General features: G+C 46.0%; 1 protein-coding gene across 12 annotated transcripts in view; it reads right to left on the bottom strand.

Annotated features, from left to right (window-relative positions):
* Positions 1-22122, bottom strand: part of HHAT (hedgehog acyltransferase) — a 215459-nt gene that overhangs the window by 128661 nt on the left and 64676 nt on the right. For all 12 annotated transcript variants that reach the window (XR_010307048.1, XM_064164441.1, XM_064164433.1 and 9 more), the window contains exon 13: positions 12248-12283. Coding sequence is in view for 11 of the 12 variants with exons in the window: in XM_064164441.1 (XP_064020511.1) it covers positions 12248-12283 (36 nt within the window). In the remaining variant the exon portion in view is untranslated. The remainder of the gene's footprint in view (positions 1-12247; positions 12284-22122) is intronic.

Here is a 22122-nt window from a genome sequence, read left to right as displayed (position 1 = left end):
GGTCTGGTTGATTGGATAGGGCTGGGTGATAGGTTGGACTGGATGAGCTTGGAGGTCTCTTCCAACCTTGTTGATTCTATGCTTTCCCTTAAACTGCCTATCATAAACCCCACATTTTCAAGGCTATTAACTGACATAGTTTACACATGCTTTCTTGATTGTAATTTATCTGATTACAAGATCACTTTTTATTGCAGCTCCTTATTTACATTGACAATCCACCAAAATGTAATTAAACTCAATTAAAAGTACAAAAGCTGGAGGAAAAAACCTCACTTTTTTCCACTCTTTTACTTTATATCTGTGATAGAATGATTACAAATGCAACAGTTCCTTCCTGTCCTGTTTTATCATCTGTTCTTGATGTTACATAAAGAGCTTATACTAAATATCAATGCTGAGCTCTTATGTAGCGTTCTTAATCCACATATCTCAAAGCATTTTACAAAGGATGATCATTATCCTGCTTCATCTCTGACAAGTAAAAGCATGGAGATCTTGAGGGTGAAATTTGGATGTCATTGAATTCACACAGTCCACACTGAAGCTAAGATTGCACTTTGCACTGCAGTACAACAGCTGTCCCCTACCCATATGGGCAACACTTTTTGACAGTATGACCTAACAAAACAAGGGGACGAAGTCTCAAGGTGTACCAGGGGAGGTCTAGGCTGGATGTTAGGAGGAAGTTCTTGCCAGAGAGAGTGACTGGCATTGGAATGGGCTGTCCAGGGAGGTGGTGGAGTCACTCTCCCTGAAGGTGTTCAAGAAAAGCCTGGAGTACATAGTGTCATTGTCTGGTTCATTGTCTAGAGCTGGGTGCTAGGTTGGACTGGATGATTTTGGAAGCCTCTTCCAACCTGGTTGATTCTATGATTCTCCTAGGAATACTGCTTACAGTATTGGAGCTGCTGTAAACAACCAAAGTCCTCTGCTCAGGCTTTATCAACGATGCTTGAGCGTGTCCAGAGAAGGGCAACGAGGCTGGGGAGAGGCCTTGAGCACAGCCCTATGAGAAGAGGCTGAGGGAGCTGGGATTGTTTAGCCTGGAGAAGAGGAGGCTCAGGGGTGACCTTACTGCTGTCTACAACTACCTGAGGGGTGGTTGTGGCCAGGAGGAGGTTGCTTTCTTCTCTCAGGTGGCCAGCTCCAGAACAAGAGGACACAGCCTCAGGCTGCGCCAGGGGAGATTTAGGCTGGAGGTGAGGAGAAAGTTCTTCACTGAGAGAGTCATTGGACACTGGAATGGGCTGCCCAGGGAGGTGGTGGAGTCGCCGTCCCTGGAGCTGTTCAAGGCAGGATTGGACATGGCACTTGGTGCCATGGTCTAGCCTTGAGCTCTGTGGTGAAGGGTTGGACTTGATAATCTGTGAGGTCTCTTCCAACCCTGATGATACTGTGATACTGTGTGATACTGTGAAATCAATACTGCTACAGGTGGACACATAGATATCAAAGTCTAATGCTGCCATTCAGATGTCTCCCCTCCATGGTGAAACTCTCAAATCACCTGATTTGTGGGTAACTAGATATAAGTTATCACACTCCCTTCTTCCTTTCATTCCCTCTTCTAGATTTGTTTCTCATACACACTCTTTGCACCTTGCTGTAAGGTAGTTTAAACTCATGGACTTCCTTAACTCCATAAATTCTCACAGACAATTTACAGAACTTAGAATCCAGTATTGGAGCTTGGAGGAACAATGACTGAAAGTAGACTGCACATTAACAACCACACAGGTAATTGCTGCACGCAAATGCACAGCCATAAAGTAAGTAGTAGTACTATCTATTTCAGTAACACATCTGACAATGTACTATCCAGATGTGATGATCTGAGAAAACTTTGTCTCTTAGGACTTCAGATTAAAGTTAAGAGGTTACTGTTCCGACATACTATAGTACAACCATCTCAAAAACACTTTGGAACCAGGCAACAGCAAGCAAGCTGACCCTAAGGACAAATATGAATAGAAGAGACAAGAAGAAGAGTATTCAGAACAATTCAGTCCCCAGAACACAGCACACAACAAAGCAGCCAAAGAATAGAAGCACATGCAAACTTTCCTGCCCACAGTAAGGGAGTCCTTCCGTACTCCACTGTGGCAACCTAGATAGGCGATTCTCAGCAGCTGTCCCTACATCTGCATGCTACACAAAGGCCAATGAATATGGTAGTCCTGGATGGGTGCACTCAGGAAAAGAGGGCCCAACAGCATAATAGAGTAATAGAATGCATCAGGTTGGAAGGGACCCTCAAAATTCATCATGTCCAACCCCCTGCAGCCACCAGAGACACCTTAACCTAGATTAAGTTGCTCAGGGCCCCATCAAGTTTGATCTGAATGTCTCCAAAGACAGAGCTCTCACCACCAATCTGGGCAACCTGTTCTAGTATTTCACCACCCTCATTGTGCAGAACTTCCTTCTGATGTAGTTTAAAACCACTGCCACATGCCCTTGTAAGCAGTCCCTCCCCAGCTTTCTCGTAGGTCTCGTAGCTCCCCAGGGAGGTGGTGGAGGCACCGTCCCTGGGGGTCTTCAAGAAAAGACTGGATGAGGCACTTAGTGCCATGGTCTAGTTGATTGGTTAGGGCTGGGCGATAGGTTGGACTGGATGATCTTGGAGGTCTCTTCCAACCTGGTTGATTCTATGATTCTTTCAGACACTGAAATGCTCTGGTCTCCCCAACTCTCTCAGCCTGTCTTTACAGGAGAGATGTTCCAGCCCTCTGATCATCTTCACAGCCTTTCTCTGGCCTAGCTCCAGCAGGCCCATGTAATTCTTGTGTTGAGGACTCCAGAGCTGAACACAGGATTCCAGGTGAGGTCTCACCAGAGCAGAGTGGCAAAATGGCCTCTCTCAACCTGCTGGCCACACTTCTTTTGATGCAGCCCAGGTTACGGCTTGCCTTCTGGCTGAATACAAGTCAGCAGTGCGCTCCAGGAGCCAAGAAGGCCAATGGCATCCTGGCTTGTACCAGGAATAGTGTGGCCAGAAGGTCTAGGGATGTGATTGTCCCCCTTTGCTCCACACTGCTGAGGCCACACCTTGAACAGTCATACAACACTGTGCTCAGTTTTGGGCCCCTCATCTACATTTACATGCTAAGGGCATGGTGAAGGGCCCTGAACACAAGTTGTATGAGGAATGGCTGAGGGAATTTGGGATGTTTGGCCTTCAGAACAGGAGGCTGAGGGGAGACCTCATCATCCTCTACAACTACCTCATCAAAGAAGCTTGGAGGAAAGGGGTCTATCTCTTCTCACCCGCAGAGATTCTTCACAAAGAGGGTTATCAGGCATTGGAACGGGCTGCCCAGGGAGGTGGTGGAGTCACCATCCCTGAAGGCATTTAAAAGAACATGCTTTAGTCATAGTAGCTTAGTGATACTGGTGGAATGGTGAGCTCTAGGCAATCAGCTGGACTAGATGATCTCGAAGGTCTCTTCCAACCCCAATATTCTATGATTCTGTGATTGCTGACTCATGTCCAACTAGGACAGATTGCATCTTCTGGGATGTACACAGCCTCCCATAGGACCATCTGACAAAAACGTAAGAGCAGCCTCGTGGCCTGCTGTGCCACGTTCTGGCGGATCCAGCAGGCAGAGCAGGAGTTTGCAGAGGCAGCGGGAGCCAGGCAGAGCAAGAGGTTTAGGGAGGCAGCAGTGCCCAGGCAGCGCAGGAAGGGCTCGGAGGTCCCAGCGGCCGCGGCGCCCAGCGGTGCGGGGTTATCGCCGCTCACCTCCGCCAGCGCCGGGACACGCCCGCCCCCTGGCGGCAGCGCCGGGCAGGACACGCCAGTGTCCCTGTGCAAACGGGAGCTGCCCGGCGACCGCTGCCCTTACAATCACAGCATGCATCGCGATGGAAGAGACCCTCGAGGATCATCTTGTCCAGCCTCAACATCTCCTACTAAATCAGTTTCTCAGAGTTGTTTCGAGTACCGAGCCTGCAGGCAGCCGCCCGTGAAGACATCGTAACCTCAGGACTTATTTTCTCGTGCAAGCAGCAGGAAAACAAGGCTGGAGGTAGCCAACACCTTTCTTTTCAAGGGCAGGACGGAAAGAAAGCTCAGAGCAGGGAAGATTCAAACGGTGGAAGTCCTATGAAGGCTAAGATGTGCTGCATACAACTAATTTACCAGAAGGCAATGGTAGGGAAAAAAAAAAGCTCTTTTCACTCACTTTTTTTTTCTATCCTTGATCCACATCTTAGTATTTCCAATACACTATCACCCCAAAATTTCATATGGCTTTACAAAAATACAGCTAAAGCACAGAACATGAAATAACTTTGAGGCTGGATTTTGTACCAACTACATGATATTATCTGGCAGGTGTAATCATGTCTCTCAGCATGCCTAAGTACAAAAATAGACATGTGTAAGAAAGTAAAGCAACACTGAAAGTGAGAAAGACAAACGAATTAAGCAAAAAGGAAACAAAGTTAGGCAAATATCTGCAAATTTATACTCCAGGTCATAGAAATCTTTATATATATGTTTAGCTTTAACTAGAATCATAAATCAACCAGGTTGGAAGAGACCTCCAAGTGCATCCAGTCCAACCTAGCACCCAGCCCCAGCCAGGTTTTTCTTGAACACATCCAAGGATGGCGACTCCCTCACCTCCCTGGGCAGCCCATTCCAATGCCAATCACTCTCTCTGGCAACAACTTCCTCCTAACATCCAGCCTAGACCTTCCTCGGCACCACTTGACATTGTGTCCCCTTCTGTTGTTGGTTGCCTGGCAGAAGAGCCCAACCCTACCTGGCTACAGCCTCCCTTCAGGTAGCTGTAGACAGCAATGAGCTCTGCCCTGAGCCTCCTCTTCTCCAGATTGCACACCCCCAGCTCCCTCAGCCTCTCCTCACAGGGCTGTGCTCCAGGTCCCTCACCAGCCTTGCTGCCCTTCTCTGGACACATTCCAGTACCTCAACATCTCTCTTGAATTGAGGAGCCCAGAACTGGACACAGCACTCAAGGTGTGCCCTGACCAGTGCTGAGTACAGGGGCAGAATAACCTCCCTTGTCCTGCTGGCCACACTGTTCCTGATACAGAGCTGTAAGTGCTTGGTGGAACTCCAAACACTGTCTACACAATTATTTTTTAATACAAATAACATTCCTCACATATTCAGTTTTCTGGCTGCAATATAGTTTCCACAGTTAAGAAAGATGCAAACTCCCTCAGACTAAAATCACATGTAAACTCCATCCAACTTTTGGCCCTTACATTAAACGTCAAGGACAAAAATATTCCCATGATACCATTTCCTGGACTTCATAAAGCATAAATCCACAAGCCTTATAGTCTTAGGTGGCTCAAGGCTCCCAGGTACATACTTTCTTCTATTACACTGAAATACAACCTCTGGTCCAGCTCCATTAAACGACTCAGTAAAATATTTTAAAGGCAGCCTGAACTGAATCTTAAAGTACCTCATGTTCTACAAATGGTGCATTTCATGCTCATAGTTAGTAACTCAAACATCCTGCAACAAAAATAACAAACTGTTTTAATTCACAGTTGCAAGACATAAACATCACGAGATCTGCACCTTGTTAATACCAACTTTCCTGCTCCAACATTTACATAAAGATTCAGCTTTGTGTATACAAACCCCACCTTTATTTTTGCAACATGTTGCACGCTAATTCATTGCATAACAACAGATTGTTTGCTCTATTAAAAAAAAAAAGAAAAAAGAAAAGTTGTTTGATTCTGAGAAGATGTTAGAGAGTCTGTAACTGCTTAGAGGCAACTCAACACCATTTTTCATCACCATCTGATTCAATCTTTTAGGTTGAGTTGATTTTGTTTAAACAAAATTGAGGGCTGAGACAATGTCCCACTAAAAGTGTGCCAGTTTGAGGCTAATTGGAATATTTTAATGAGAGAATTTAGAGTATAGGCTGTGAAAAGGAAACAATGGTGATGTCTGCTGCACTCATAGGCTTGCTGAGATGCATAAAGCAAGGACACAAACATAGATATGACAGTCTTGTCTGACAGAGTCTGCTGCTGTCTGTGTTTTCTCCCTGGGCTTCTGCTGTTCTGCTTGGATCTGTGTAACCCAACTAATCATTCTGCTTCTAATCCCCCTTGCTGATCCTCCAAACTCATCTTGCATGTAAGGCATACTCTGGGATAAGGTAGAGGGGTGGAAAGAAGGTGGAAGGGTGGTTGGGAGCTCCCCCTGGGGACTCTGGTTTCTGAGAGGGCTGTTGTGTTTCTGTATTACTTTTAACTTGTATATTTCTGTATATAACTGTAATTATTGTAAATATGTGCTTGGGTATTGTGCTAAAATATGAATATAAAGCCTCATTTCTTAACTTCCAGCTGGTTCAGTCTAGTATGGGTGAATTCATAGTGGGGAGGGGGGCAAGTAACTATCAAACCATCACACTAAAAAAAGCACCCCAAATGATTTTATGCATCATAGTCACTTGCATAGCTCATGCTTAAACTCAGTGCACACACAGCAGAACATTGAGAGAGCCTCCCACAGCAACTGACTTTAGGGGCAGTAAGATTGGGTTTTGTAATTGAATCATGGAATCACCCAGGATGCCACTGGCTCTCCTGGCCACCTGGGCACACTGCTGCATCATCTTCAGCTACTATATACCAGTACTCTCGGGTCTCCTTCTGCCTGGCTGCTCTCCTGACACTCTGTCCCCAGCCTGTAGTGCTGCTTGCGGTTGCTCTGGCCAAAGTGTAGAACCCTCCACTTGGCCTTGTTCAATCTCATCCCATTGGCCTCTGTCCACCCATCCAGCCTGGCAAGGTCCCTCTGCAGAGCTCTCCTACCCTCCAACAGCTCCACACCTGCTCCTAGCTTGGTGTCATCTGCAAACTTATTGATGCTGGACTCAATCCTCTGGCCCTGATCACTGGGAACATTTTAAAAGCTTCCAAGCACTGTCCAGTTTGAGGGGGTTTTAAATGGTTTTAGGATCACTTCAGCATTATCACTGCTTTCAAAAACTGCCATCACCAGCAAGTATCAGAAAGCTTCCAGTACATCTGAAAGCAGAGCTGACAGAAGCCTGCAATGCAGCTGGACCTAACTGCAACATTTTATAAGACAAGTCATAGCTTTCAGCTCCTCCATGCAGGAATCTCTATGGATATTTTAATTGCTTCTCTTCTGTATTTTACAACTTTAAAATGATTTTGGAGAAAACTCTAAGGAAATTTAAACATGGAATCATAACTAAACTAACACCATCACCTCTTCACAGTAGTAAAATGAACTCTTTCTCCTCAAAATTACTTCCAAATGAAACACAATGCCATTCAATCACATCTAGTGATTACCAACAATTGCTTTTGTTAGCAAAAAGACTTTGGGCTTCAATGTGCTTAACCACAACATTTCAAATAAGTCTTTCCAGGGGCTGTCTCCAGCACATCATCATAAGGCATTAAAAAGATGGCAAGAACCTTTTGTTCATAGCTCCCTGGCTAGAGAGGTAATTGTTGCAGTGGGGATTTTGTCCAAAAAGGTTGCTTTTGTATTGTAACTAGGAAGCTGCCTGTTTCTGTGTTATTGTGCTTTAGAAGCTTGTTTCAAAGCTGGACAGCCTTGACAGAAAATACTGCTTCTGCTACTTCCACTGACTTCATCTCCACTACTGCAGAAGAGCAGAGTCACCCAAGAGAATCAAGACCCGTGAGTATTTGCTACAACATCAAGCCCTACTAGTCCTCACGTGGGTTAAAGGCTAGAGGCTGGAGGCAGAAAGAACCCAAAGAGATAAGACAATTACAGCAGATGCATGTACCCTACATACAAATTGCCCACCTGCACTTGACTAAGTAGCAGCATCTCTGGATCCTTCCCCAGAAAGTGGATCAGTAGATTGATAAGCTGATTCCCCCCCTCTACTCCATCTCTGGTGAGACCCTACCTGAAGTACTGCATCCAGTTCTGGAGCCCCCATTACAAGAGGGATGTGGACATGCTAAAGTGTGTCCAGAAAAGGGCCACAAGGATGATCAGAGGGCTGGAGCACCTCTGCTATGAAGATAGACTGAAACAGTTGGGGCTGTTCAGTCTGGAGAAGAGAAGGCTCCCAGGTGACCTTGTGGCCTTCCAGTATCTAAAAGGGGCCTACAAAAAAGCTGAGGAGGGACTTTTTAGGCTCTCAGGGAGTAACAGGACTGGGGGGAATGGAGCAAAGTTGGAAGTGGGAAGAGTCAGACCAGACATAAGGAGGAAGTTGTTCAGCATGAAGAGTGGTGAGAGCCTGGAATGGGTTGCCCAGAGAGGTGGTTGAGGCACCATCCCTTAAGGTGTTTACGGCCAGGCTGGATGAGGCTGTGGCCAACATGGTCTAGACTAGGGTGTCCCTGCCCATGGCAGGGGGGGTTCACACTAGACGATCCTTGTGGTCCCTTCTAACCCTGACTGGTTCTGTGATTTAAGTGGAATGATGCATTGCATCGCTGGCCTCTCTGGCAGTTTTTACCCTGCAGTTACTTTGATACTTCCAGAGACATAGAAATTGTTCTCCTACCTCCAGATATGCTGCTGCTTAATCAATACAGCACCTTTGTGCTAGCAACAATCTAAGGAGAAAAATGAGAAAGAGGCATAGAATTGTCAGACACACTACAAGTAACACTAAAGATGACAGTACTGCTTATTCAGGGACTGTCTCACAGACACACAGGCTACACAGAAAAGTCAAAATGCATCTGCTCCATTCAGTCATCCAAAATTCCTAGGCAAAGCAGTACAGAGAAACAAAATTGGTCAGGATTACCTTCTTTGGAATATATCAATGAAATTCACACAATGAAGAAATCACCCTTGTAGGGTGATGTTTTTCCAAAGGGTTTTGAAAGAAGATGAGGGTGGCCAAATTTGATAGCAAAAAACTGAGGTTACTTGCTGACTGAATGCACAGCCTGGAAAGAGCACAGATGTTCTGAGGGCAAAAGGCAACTGCAGAAATAATAGGAAACAGCATAGTGTGCAGGATGATCAGGGCCAGGGGATTGAGTCCAGCATCGGTAAGTTTGCAGATGATACCAAGCTAGGAGCAGGTGTGGAGCTGTTGGAGGGTAGGAGAGCTCTGCAGAGGGACCTTGCCAGGCTGGATGGGTGGGCAGAGGCCAATGGGATGAGACAGAACAAGGCCAAGTGCAGAGTTCTACACTTTGGCCACAACAACCGCAAGCAGCACTACAGGCTGGGGACAGAGTGTCAGGAGAGCAGCCAGGCAGAAGGAGACCTGAGAGTACTGGTATATAGTAGCTGAAGATGATGCAGCAGTGTGCCCAGGTGGCCAGGAGAGCCAATGGCATCCCATGTAATTCTATGATTCAATTACAAAGCCCAATCTTACTGCCCCTAAAGTCAGTTGCTGTGGGAGGCTCTGGATGATCTTGGAGGTCTCTTCCAATCTGGTTGACTGATTCTATGACTTCCTTACCTCAGTCTTCACTGGCAAGGGCTCCAGCCACTCTCCTGAGTCACAGAAGATAATCACAGAATTAACCAGATAGGAGAAGACCTCTAGGATCATCAAGTCAAACCTATCACCTAACCCTTCTAATTAACTAAACCATAGCACTAAGTGCCTCATCCAGCCTCCTTCTAAACACCTCCAAGGATGGTGACTCCACCACCTCCCTGGGCAGCCCATTCCAGTGTCAATCACTCTGCGTAGAACTTTTTCCTAACATTCAGCCTAAACCTGCCCTGGTGCACTGTGAGACTGTGTCCCCTTGTTCTGTCACTGGGTGCCTGCGAGAAGAGACCAGCTCTCACCTGGCTACAACCTCCTTTCAGGTAGTTGTAGACAGCAACGAGGTCACCTCTGAGCCTCCTCTTCTTCAGGCTGCACACCCCCAGCTCCTTCAGCTGCTCCTCACAGGGCTGTGCTCCAGCCCTCTCACCAGCCTTGGTACCCTTCTCTAGACACGTTCTTTAATTGAGAGGCCCAGAACTGGACACAGTACTCAAGGTGTGGCCTTAACCAGTGCCAACTACAAGGGCAGAACAACCTCCCTTGTCCTACTGGCCACACTGTTCCTGATCCAGGCCAGGACGCCCCTGGCTCTCCTGGCCACCTGGGCACACTGCTGGCTCATGTTCACCCTACTATCTAACATCTCTCTCCCTACTTTTGCTTTCCATGTGGTCTATGGCTCTGCTTATTGTCATTATTAAATTGCTCCTATCTTATCACTAGCTTTTGTTATATTCCCCCCACCGCCATCCATTTAAGAAGGGGAGTGATAGAGTGGCTTTGTGGGGCATTTGGCCCCCATCCAGGGCCAAACCACCACTCTAACTGAAAATCAATAGAGGTGGCAGCACACAGTGCATTTTGCTTGTGGAGCGAAGCTACGCTTAGCTTCACCTGAGAAAACTAGAAAAGCAGGTGACTTTCAGGTTTTGTACTTGGAGAAAATATTCAGCAGGTAATGAGCTAAATCTGAACAACCAGCAGCTCTGAACAAGCTCAAGTAATTGAAAGCCATGGGGTGAGCTGTGAGCACTGCCAGCAGACGGGCATTTTTCAGGCGACGTTAGGGGCACGCGGTCCTGCAGCACTTTTCAAAGCCTGTACTGAAATTAGTATGGTTCACACTTTGCCAAGGGCACAGCAGTGCTGGAAGTGTGGAGATTTTTCAAAAGGATCACACCTCCAGGAACTGTCATTCTTCTCCACTTGCTATCATCAGTGCTGCCCCAAAGGAAATACTGTTTGGCATTAAGACAGTAAATATTCTCGTATGTTCACAATTTTATTTCATCCAATGCCCAGTTCTCAGCACTGGATGAAATGTCTTGATAAATAGCTTCAGTGAGTAAACAGCACCAGGCAGCCTCTCTCTTGCTCCTTCCTCTCTAAAATGATATCCCAAAGGCTGCTTTTCATGCATTCTGAACTCTGAAAAGACATCTATCACTCCACTCTGAGAATGCCTGGACTTAGGGGAAACAGGATTGTTTTCCCTGTAGTCAGAATGAAGTAAAAAAGAAGTTACTACATTTGTATAGTTCTTGTATGATTTAACCTAGACCAATACATTTTGCTGATCCTAAAAGTAGCAACAAGTACTTTCTTTTATATCACTGTATGAAAACAGTGGACAAATAACCTTCCAAGTATGGTACTACATTTTAATGGGTAGTATCAAAATCCAGTTTCCGTCATGAAATCACTCAAAATGTCTAGGTGGGCAGGAGAGCCAATGGCATCCTGGCCTGGATCAACCAGGTTGGAAGAGACCTCCAAGCTCATCCAGTCCAACCTAGCACCCAGCCATAGCCAATTAACCAGACCATGGCACTAAGTGCCCCAGCCAGGCTTTGCTTGAACATCTCCAGGCACGGTGACTCCACCACCTCCCTGGGCAGCCCATTCCAATGCCAATCACTCTCTCTGCCAACAACTTCCTCCTAACATCCAGCCTGGACCTCCCCCAGCACAACTTGACACTGTGTCCCCTTGTTCTGTTGCTGGTTGCCTGGGAGAAGAGACCAACCCCACCTGGCTACAACCTCCCTTCAGGTAGTTGTAGAAAGCAATCAGGTCTGCCCTGAGCCTCCTTTTCTGCAGGCTGCACACCCCCAGCTCCCTCAGCCTCTCCTCACAGGGCTGTGCTCCAGGCCCCTCAACAGCTTTGTTGCTCTTCTCTGAACATGTTCCAGTACCTCAATATCTCTCTTGAATTGAGGAGCCCTGAACTGGACACAGCACTCCAGATGTGGCCTAACCAGTGCTGAGTACAGGGGCAGAATAACCTCCCTTGTCCTGCTGGCCACACTGTTCCTGAGCCAGCCCAGGATGCCATTGGCTCTCCTGCCCATCTGGGCACACTGCTGCCTCATGTTCAGCTACTACCTACCAGTAGCCCCAGGTCCCTCTCTGCCTGGCTGCTCCACAGACACTCTGTCCCCAGCCTGTAGTGCTGCTTGGGGTTGTTGTGGCCAAAGTGTAGAACCCTGCACTTGGCCTTGTTCAATCTCATCCCAAGTACAATTCAGACTTCCTCAGGAACGCAGTCACTGACATTTCCTGAAGGATACCTGCAGAGGTTCCTTCGACAGCAACACTGGGATATAATCAAGCCAAACAGTTGCCAAGCTTCGCAAAGTAACATATAAATATAAAACATGAAAGAAACAGGAGTGAGTTCATGTGGTCACCTCTACTTATAGCAACAGAGAGGCTTTTTAGCATGGAGCTGCAATTCCAAAGTATTAACTTACCTGACCAGAAAGCGATGTAGCCCAACGTCAAAACTCCTGCAAGAAAAAAAGGTTCACCACTTTCAATTATTAAAGGAAATACTACTCTCTGTTGTACAAACACTAGTCCTAAGCAATCAATAATACCAAAGAGAAATGTAAAATGACCAGAAATTAAAACCACAGAAGCAAAAGAGTAACACACAAATTTCTTTGGGCAACGACATACGAAATTTAAGATGATCATGCAGAATGGTTTAGATGCATGTTCAAAAGACTACAAATTTCTTGTCTTGAGTATGTCTTCAATAAGGTAGTAGCATTCAGAGTATAACCCACACAAAGCATGAATTATGTATGTTCTGTTACTGGAAATAGCAGAAGCATTCTGACAACCAGTGACTCTGCCTGCTGCCTGTCACATGCAGGTAGCGCCTGTGTGCAAAATTACTGAGGAATCCTCTTTGGACTTCTCTGCTCTGCACTAAAATGTGATTGCTGTGAATTCTCCCAGTGATAGGAGTAATTAAAGAACCTGACAGGTGCCTCCTTCAGGTACACTGAACAGAGCATGAAATGGGCCTTGCAAGTGTGTTCCACCCGAATCTGGTGAGGAAAAGAACTCTCAGGACTTTTCACAGAACCACAGAATCATAGAATGGTTTAGGTTGGAAGGGACCTCAAAGATCATCCAGGTCCAACCCCCTGCCATGGGCAGGGACACCTCCCACTAGAACAGGTCGCTCAAGGCCTCATCCAACCTGGCCTTCAACACCTCCAGGGAGGAAGCAGCCACAGCCACCCTGGGCAACCTGCGCCAGTGTCTCACCACCCTCACTGCAAAAGAACCCTTTCCTAACATCTAGTTTGGATCTCCCCTCTGCCAGTTTAAACCCATTACTCCTTGTCCTGTCATTACAAGACCTTGTCAATAGTCCCTCCCCAGCCTTCCAGTAGCTCTCTTCACATACTGGAAGGCCACTACAAGGTTTCCTTGAAGCCTTCTCTTCTGCAGGCTGCAGAGCCACAACTCTCGTAGCCTGTCCTCATAGCAAAGCTGCTACTAATTAAATTGCCCCAGGAAATATTTTAAAATAGAAATAAAAATAGTAAATTGAAAATAGCAACTTTGAAAGCCTGAGCTGCTTAGTCTTATTGGGCTTTTAAAATAATACGGGATGAGATTAATGGGATGAGATTTAACAAGGTTAAGTGCAGGGTTCTACACTTTGGCCACAACAACCCCAAGCAGCACTACAGGCTGGGGACAGAGTGGCTGGAAAGCAGCCAGGCAGAAAGGGACCTCGGGGTACAGTAGATAGTAGCTGAACATGAGGCAGCAGCAAGCCCAGGAGACCCAATGGCATCCTGGCCTGGCTCAGGAACAGTGTGGCCATCAGGACAAGGGAGGTTATTCTGCCCCTGGACTCAGCACTGGCCAGGCCACACCTTGAGTACTGTGTCCAGTGCAGGGCTCCTCAATTCAAGAGAGATGTTGAGGTGCTGGAACATGTCCAGAGAAGAGCAACAAAGCTGGTGAGGGGCCTGGAGCACAGCCCTGTGAGGAGAGGCTGAGGGAGCTGGGGGTGTGCAGCCTGCAGAAGGGGAGGCTCAGGGCAGAGCTCATTGCTGTCTACAACTCCCTGAAGGGAGGCTGTAGCCTGGTGAGGTTGGTCTCTTCTGCCAGGCAACCAGCAACAGAACAAGGGTTGCCTGGCAGAAACAACAGTGTCAAGTTGTGCTGGGGGAGGTCTAGGCTAGATGTCAGGAGGAAGTTGTTGGCAGAGAGAGTGATTGGCATTGGAATGGGCTGCCCAGGGAGATGGTGGAGTCACCGTGCCTGGAGATGTTCAAGCAAAGCCTGGCTGGGGCACTTAGTGCCATGGTCTGGTTGATTGGCTAGGGCTGGGTGACAGGTTGGGCTGGGTGATCGTGGAGGTCTCTTCCAACCTGGTCAATTCTAAGATAGATTACAGAGAGCATCTAATTCAGCAACCCAAACTATGGAATTAAGCTTTGGATGTGGCATCCTGAAAGCTACATTTTCTGGGGACTCTCTGCACTTGGAATTCTCACTACAGCTTTTCAGACACTTGGTGAATTCCACCCACAGAGATTTTACAGCCTGCCCACTGACATGGTACTGGAATCAGTAACAATGGCACTCCTGGCATTCCTTCAAGATACAGTATAACAAATACTATCACTTCCTATGCAGAACCAAAACATCTCTGTCCTTATCATGCTGTCTTAGTTTGAGGCTAATTGGAATATTTTAATGAGAAAAAACAGATTATAGGCAGTGAAAAGGAAACAATGGGGATGTCTGCTGCACTCACAGGCTTGCTGAGATGGATAAAAACAAGAACACAACACATAGATAAGACAGTGTGTGTGTCTCTTGGAGTCTCTGTTTCTCCCTGGGCTGCTTCTGTGTAACTAATCCTTCTGTTTCTAACCCCCTTTACCGATCCTCCAAACCCACCTTGCATGTAAGGCATACTCTGGGATAAGGTAGAGGGGTGGAAAGAAGGTGGAACAGTGGCTGGGAGCCCCTCTTGGGGACTCTGGTTTCTGGGAGAGGTGTTGTGTTTCTGCATTACCTTTAACTTGTCTATTTCTGTCTCTAGCTGTAAATATTGTAAATATCTGCTTGTTTATTGTGCTAAGCTGTGAATATAAAGCTTCATTCCTTAACTCCCAGCTGGCTGAGTCTAGTCTGGGTGACTTCATAAGAGTGGGGGACAGGGAACACAAATCATCATACATGCAACACAATGAAGGAAAGCTTAACCCAGTAAGAAAATTTCTGCTTTAAATTATTTTAAAAGTATCAAGATCTTAAGAGCCTGTGTAAGCCTAGATCTCTAGCTTCAACAGGCTGGGTTTTGTTTGCAAACTGATTTTGTTTTAACCATCTGCAATGCAGGAGACTAGTAGGAGCAGCTTTTTTTCATCTCAACATAAAAATGCAGCTAAGATCAAGAAAGGAAAATGAATTCTTTTGAAAGCGCAAATATGAAGACTGTGAAATATTTTTATATCATGTCTTTAACAAGGAGTTTCTTGCTACAGTAATAAGCAGGACTTGCATGTACAATCATAGAATTAACCAGGTTGGAAGAGACCTCCAAACTCATCCAGTCCAACCTAGCACCCAGCCCTAGCCAATCAACTAGACCAAGCAAAGCCTGGATGGGGCACTTAGTGCCATGAACACCTCCAGGGACAGAGACTCCACCACCTCCCTGGGCAGACCATTCCAATGCCAATCACTCTCTCTGACAACAACTTCCTCCCAACATCCAGCCTAGACCTCTCCTGGCACAGCTTGAGACTGCGTCCCCTTCTTCTGTTGCTGGTTGCCTGGGAGAAGAGACCAACCCCACCTGGCTACAACCTCCCTTCAGATAGTTGTAGACAGCAATGAGGTCTGCCCTGAGCCTCCTCTTCTGCAGGCTGCACACCCCCAGCTCCCTCAGCCTCTCCTCACAGGGCTGTGCTCCAGGCCCCTCACCAGCTTTGTTGCTCTTCTCTGGACATGTTCCAGCACCTCAACATCTCTTGAACTGAGGAGCCCAGAACTGCACACAGTATTTCAGGTGTGGCCTGACCAGTGCTGAGTACAGGGGCAGAATAACCTCCCTTGTCCTACTGGCCACACTGTTCCTGATCCAGGCCGGAATGCCACTGGCTCTCCTGGCCATGGAGAATGGGCTTCACAGGTGATCAGCAGGAGATATGCTTAGCTTGCTTGTTAAAGAGGTCCAGCATTTTTATATTAGAGTAACAAAGCAGTCAAGAAGCAAATAAATTTTGAGTTATGCAACTGAGACCCAAAAAGGATTAGAGTGCTTCTTTATTGCATGTTTTCACACTCCAAAAAGGTAAAGAATAGATTATTTCTTTTAATCTGCTGAAAAGATTTAAGGAGCCTTTAAAAGCTTTAATATAACCATCAACCTGAGCTGTGCAGTAGCTAAGAACTGTAGCATGCACTAATTTGTCTGACGTCAAAAGCAGTTAAATCTTTTGTCTCGGTGAGAGAATGACTAACCAGTTCAGGACTAAAGCATCTTTCAAACATCCAGATGACATGTTGGCTAAAATAATGTGTTACAGATCAATGCTCAGCTTTAAGCACTACAGCAGTTAATCAAAACAAAAATCAAATCAGGAAAAGTGTTCTTTCAACAGAAAAACAAGTGATCCCACTGCTGAAAAATCACACTAATTCTGCAATTAAATACCCAACTTCAGGGTGAGTAGCTCAAGTATTTGGATATTAGCAAGCTGGAATGACATTTAAAGGATCTGCACAACTCCATTCAGTATCTGAAGGGTGCCTACAGGAGGGCTTCATCCAGCCTGGCCTTGAACACCTCCAGGGAGGAAGCAGCCACAACCTCCCTGGGCAGCCTGTGCCAGTGTCTCACCATCCTCACTGCAAAGAACCCTTTCCTAACATCTAGTTTCAATCTCCTCTCTGCCAGTTTAAACCCATTTCCCCTTGTCCTGTCATTACAAGACCTTGTCAATAGTCTCTCCCCAGCCTTTCTGTAGCACCCTTCAGATACTGGAAGGCCACTACAAGGTCTCCTCAAAGCCTTCTCTTCTCCAGGCTGCAGCCTGTCCTCATAGCAGAGCTGCTGCAGCCCTCTGAGCATCTTTGTAGACTGGCAGCAGACCTCATTGCTGTCTACAACTATCTGAAGGGAGGTTGTAGCCAGGTGGGGTTGGTCTCTTCTGCCAGGCAACCAGCAACAGAAAAAGGGGACACAGTCTCAAGTTGTGCCAGGGGAGTTCTAGGCTGGATGTTAGGAGGAAGTTGTTGCCAGAGAGAGAGACTGGCATTGGAATGGGCTGCACAGGGAGGTGGTGAAGTCACTGTCCCTGGAGGTGTTCAAGCAAAGCCTGGATGGGGCACTTAGTGCCATATTCTGATTGGTTGGCTAGGGCTGGGTGCTAGGTTGCACTGGATGAGCTTGGAGGTCTATGTAATGTAATGGTTTTTACGACCATGCAAAGAACCAGTTATTACCAAAACCGTGGCTGGTGGCAAGACTCCTGTGCATCAAAATCAATAAACAATTTTTTTAATGAAGTCTCCCACACCTTACCACCACCACAATCCTTTCACAGCTTTGGGAAGCAGCTGCTGTTGTCATTGCACCTCCTTCCACAGCAAGGTGGGCTGCTTCTAACCCCCTTGCTGATCCTCCAAACTCACCTTGCACATAAGGCAAACTCTGGGATAAGGTAGAGGGGTGGAAAGAAGGTGGAAGGGTGGTGGGAACCCCTCCTGGGGACTCTGGTTTCTGGGAGGGCTGCTGTGTTTCTGTATTACCTTTAACTTGGCTATTTCTGTCTCTAGCTGTAAATATTGTAAATATCTGCTTGTATCTTGTGCCAAGCTGTGAATATAAAGCTTCATTCCTTAACTCCCAGCCTGAAGTTAACTTCCAGAGTCTAGTCTGGGTAATTTCATTGTGTGTGTGAGTAACTCCCAAACCATCACACGTGGAAATCTGGAGCTCCTTTACACTGCCTGCTTCTCACACAGAGAATCACAGAATTAACCAGGTTGGAGAAGATCTCTCAGACTGAGTCCAAGCTATCACCTAACCCTTCTAATTAACTAAACCATATACACTAACTTGCCTCTCCTTCCAGCAACACTCCCCAAAACACTGCTCTCGCTGACTTGGCAGTACCATTTGCCTCCTATTGCTCTGTGAACTGCAGGCTGCCAGACCAAAGCCCACTGCAAAGCTGTTTGCTTACAACAGGCATCTGCACACATTTATCAAGGCCACAGAAAGAGAATGCATTAGACAAGGAAGGTTTTCAAGGATTTGCAACTTAACTGATTTCTGAGGATACCTGCCACGGGGTGGAGATTATGGCCTATTATTTATCACCCTTCCTTTTCCCAAGCAATTATTTCCAGATGACAGGATGGCCATTTGCTGTTACTCTTACCATGTCATCAGAGAACTCACAAGGAGGAGGACCTCAGCAGATTTTCCTTTTATCTCAAATTTTGAGCCATCACTCAACTTAGCAAGAAACCCTATAGCAAGAGAGCACTACAATGCTCAAACAGGATGCAAAAGCCTTTCACATGAGTTTGCCAGAGTACAAGCCCCTAAACTTCTTTTGAACCCAGAGGCAGGGATAGCATCCTGACTACACATGGCTGTAGCACAGTTACAGCTGGAATTATGTTTCTGTTAACTTGTGCCAGACTTGTGTTCACTCTTTGGAAATTTAAGGAGGCAAGATTCTCAAATCAAGCACTGATGGAAACACCATTTCTGATCTTACTTAAATCCCCTTAATGATATCTTATGACATAAAGCCTTTCAGCAGCTTACTCATCTTGATACATTTAATAAGCCCCAAAAGGATTTATTCCAGTTCAAAAACTCGAAGCCCAAAGAAGGGAAGCACATGATAAACTGTGCTGAGACTATGAGAAACACAGGTGAAAATGGATTGCATTTTTTCCCCCCCTATAGGCCAGCAAATCCATTTTCCTTGTTTAAAAATCCATTTCAGTCCTCACCACAAGTTAAGAATATGCAATTAGATGTAAATGTTATCAAGTGTTTAAACCAGAAATAAGAGTTGGTAATTTTTTGCTTGCTATTCATTATTCCAAAATTATTGCATGTGGTCACAGTGATCTCTTGTGCTTGCACTCAAACATAGCATCAGTACTAGACTTGTCTTTTAAGTTTAAAGAACAGCAGCAAAGGCACACAAAAATGATCAGGATAAGGAAGAAACAGATGGAGATGAGATTATATTTTCATTTGCAGATTCATTTTCTGTGGCATGTTTATAGCTAAGAATGTGATTGGCCTACAGCAAAATTCTAATCCATAATTTGGAGCAATCCACTTAGAGCCTGCACAGAGACAACTTTTCTCATATAAGGCAGGCACCATTTTTGCAGTAATGAGGCAGACTCCAGACCAAATTGCAGACAATTTCTTTCAAATCATAGCCTAGATGCCATTTCTGGATGTCACCAACACACCCATGAGATAAACCTAACATATAGAAGCATTTATGTGAGTCTGTACATGCAAAATACAGCCCTCCTAGTCCAACCATTCACGTGCAAGAAAATGAGGGGTTGACTTAAGCCAGACACCAGAGTCTGGTCAAGAATCAGAGTGTCAATTACAAGGTGGAATGTACACTTACAGCATGGCAGCTGAAAATTGCCAGATCTTTCTCCATCACTGCATTCTCTTATTTTTACCTGGCAGCATCTCTTCAACTTCATTTCTTTTCCCTGCATGGAATGATTAAGGAAGTTGAACATTTTCCTTATGAGAGAGCCTGAGGAAGCTGGGGCTTTCTAGCTTGGAGAGGAGAAGACTAAGGGGTAACCTCATTAATGTCTATATATATGCAAGGGGTGAGTGCCAGGAGAATAGAGCCAGGCTCTGCTCAGTGATGCCCAGTGACAGGACAAGGGGCAATGGGTGGAAGCTGAGGCAGAGAAGGTTCCATGTGAAACTGAGGAAGACTTTTTTCACTGTGAGGGTGAGCACTTGAACAGACTGCCTAGGGGAGTTGTGGAGTCTCCCTCTCTGGAGATATCCAAAAACCATCTGGATGCATTCCAGTGTGATCTGCTTTAGGTGACCCTGCTCTGGAAAGGAGGCCTCCCTTGGAGGCATGGGGGTTTGGCCACAACAACCCCAAGCAGCACTACAGGCTGGGATAGAGTGGCTGGACAGCAGCTAGGCAGAAAGGAACCTGGGTCTATGGTAGATAGTAGCTGAACATGAGGCAGCAGTGAGCAATGGCATCCTGGCCTGGATCAGGAACAGTGTGGCTAGCAGGACAAGGGAGCTTATTCTGCCCCTGTCCTCAGCACTGGTCAGGCCACACCTGGAGTCCTGTGTCCAGTTCTGGGCTCCTCCATTTAAGAAAGATGTTGAGGTGCTGGAATGTGTCCAGAGAAGGGCAACAAAGCTGGTGAGGGTCCTGGACACAGCCCTGTGAGGAGGGGTTGAGGGAGCTGGGGGTGCAGAACAGGAGGCACAGGAGTGACCTTACTGCTGTCTGCAACTACCTGAAGGGAGGCTGTAGCCAGGTGGGGTTGATCTCTTCTGTCAGGCAACCAGCAGCAAAAGAAGGGGACACAGTGTCAAGTTGTGCTAGGGCAGGTCTAGGCTGCATGTTAGGAGGAAGTTGTTGGCAGAGAGAGTGTTTGGCATTGGAATGGGCTGCCCAGGGAGGTGGTGGAGTCACCGTCCCTGGAGGCATTGAAGCAAAGCCTGGATGGGGCACTTAGTGCCATGGTCTGGTTGATTGGCTAGGGCTCGGTGCTAGGTTGGACTGGATGATTTTGGAGGTCTCCTCCAACCTGGTTGATTCTATGATCTTGGAGGTCTCTTCCAGCCCCTGACATCCTATGATTCCATGAAATTCTGCTCCCTGTGAAATCTACCTTTCCAATACTACTTCTTAAAGTCTTCCTGACGAACCTCTACGCTTGCTGAAGCTAACCTGTATTAAGTATGCAGTTTGTTCTCAATGCACTTGTCCCTAAATTACTTTGGGTTAAGATAGTTGGGAATGTGCAGGTTTTAAGGTGGAAAGAGAAGAAGAGGTATTGTGCTTCTGTACACTTTGTATCAGTCTATGACCTAAGGTAACTGGTGCCATGCCGTTCCCACTGTATTTCAAAACACATCTGATCAATGAGCCAAACATCTCTGAAGAGCACTCACCACACTCACTAACATAGTATGGAAAGATAAACATGGAAGCAGGATTTTTTTCCCTCTGCAAGCATCACCTGTGCTAAATGTTGTCCTAATTTCTGTGGAACACATTGCCAAAGTAATTTACCAATAGATCAAACTGGACAGAAGATTTAGTGATGTGCTGTCTACTGCTTCTATAGTTGCCACATCTTTATTCCCCCACTAGAATATCTTTCCTTATTAATTTGCAAGTGTCAGTAGTGGCACGACTTTTTTTTCCAGTTGCACTACACAACTCACCCCTGACCTGATAAGCTGTATGGCAGACATCAGCCTTGACCAGCTTCTTAAAAGCAGAAGTTTCCAACAATATTGGTTGCTTTCCCATGATTAGTTACATTGCTTTTAACCTTGCTAACAAAAAACCAAGTTCTAATTCCTCATGACTTAAAGCAGACATTAAAAACTAATTTAGTGTCACTGAACTGCTGCCCTATCTGAAAATCAGGAGCTCAAAACCTCCTTTTCGCAGCTATAATTAAGCTTCTGAATAGTAATACATTTACCATGCATTTATTAACTGTGCAGCTGCATATTTAGCAAGACAATGATATCCTGGTAACATATTCCAGTTTGCACTTGCCTTGAGACAGTGAACAATATTGAGAATTTGACTCAAGAGATTGTTTTGATTAAGAACAATGCAAATTAGGCAGAATTTGCTATAAACTTGATAACACCTTTTTAATTAAAGCCTTTTATTTTTAAGTTTGAATGGACACACACTGATTTATTGTCCAGTACCATAAACAAGAAGACAGACTACTTCATTTTTATTCTAATACCTTTTTTGCTTTTCAGCTCTAGAGAAATTTAAGCCAGACTGTAGTATATTTCTTAACTTCCTGACTGAAAGCTTTTCTGCCTGCTGTACCACATGGTGAATTATGTCTGCATGCGCTGACTAGAAGTGACAATGGTCCAGATGCATCGGATCAAAAGCTTTGCTGTTATGCTGGAGTGCTCTGTGCAGTTCTGGAGCCCCCAGCACAAGAAGGACATGGAACTGTTAGATCCAGTCCAGAGGAGGGCTACAAAGATGCTCAGAGGGCTGCAGCAGCTCTATGAGGACAGGCTACAAGAGTTGGGGCTCTGCAGCCTGGA

Source organism: Pogoniulus pusillus, chromosome 25, assembly GCF_015220805.1.
Source record: "Pogoniulus pusillus isolate bPogPus1 chromosome 25, bPogPus1.pri, whole genome shotgun sequence".
Lineage (NCBI taxonomy): Eukaryota > Metazoa > Chordata > Aves > Piciformes > Lybiidae > Pogoniulus > Pogoniulus pusillus.
The sequence above is the reverse complement of the archived record's forward strand: the minus strand, read 5'-3'. Positions and strand labels throughout refer to the sequence as shown.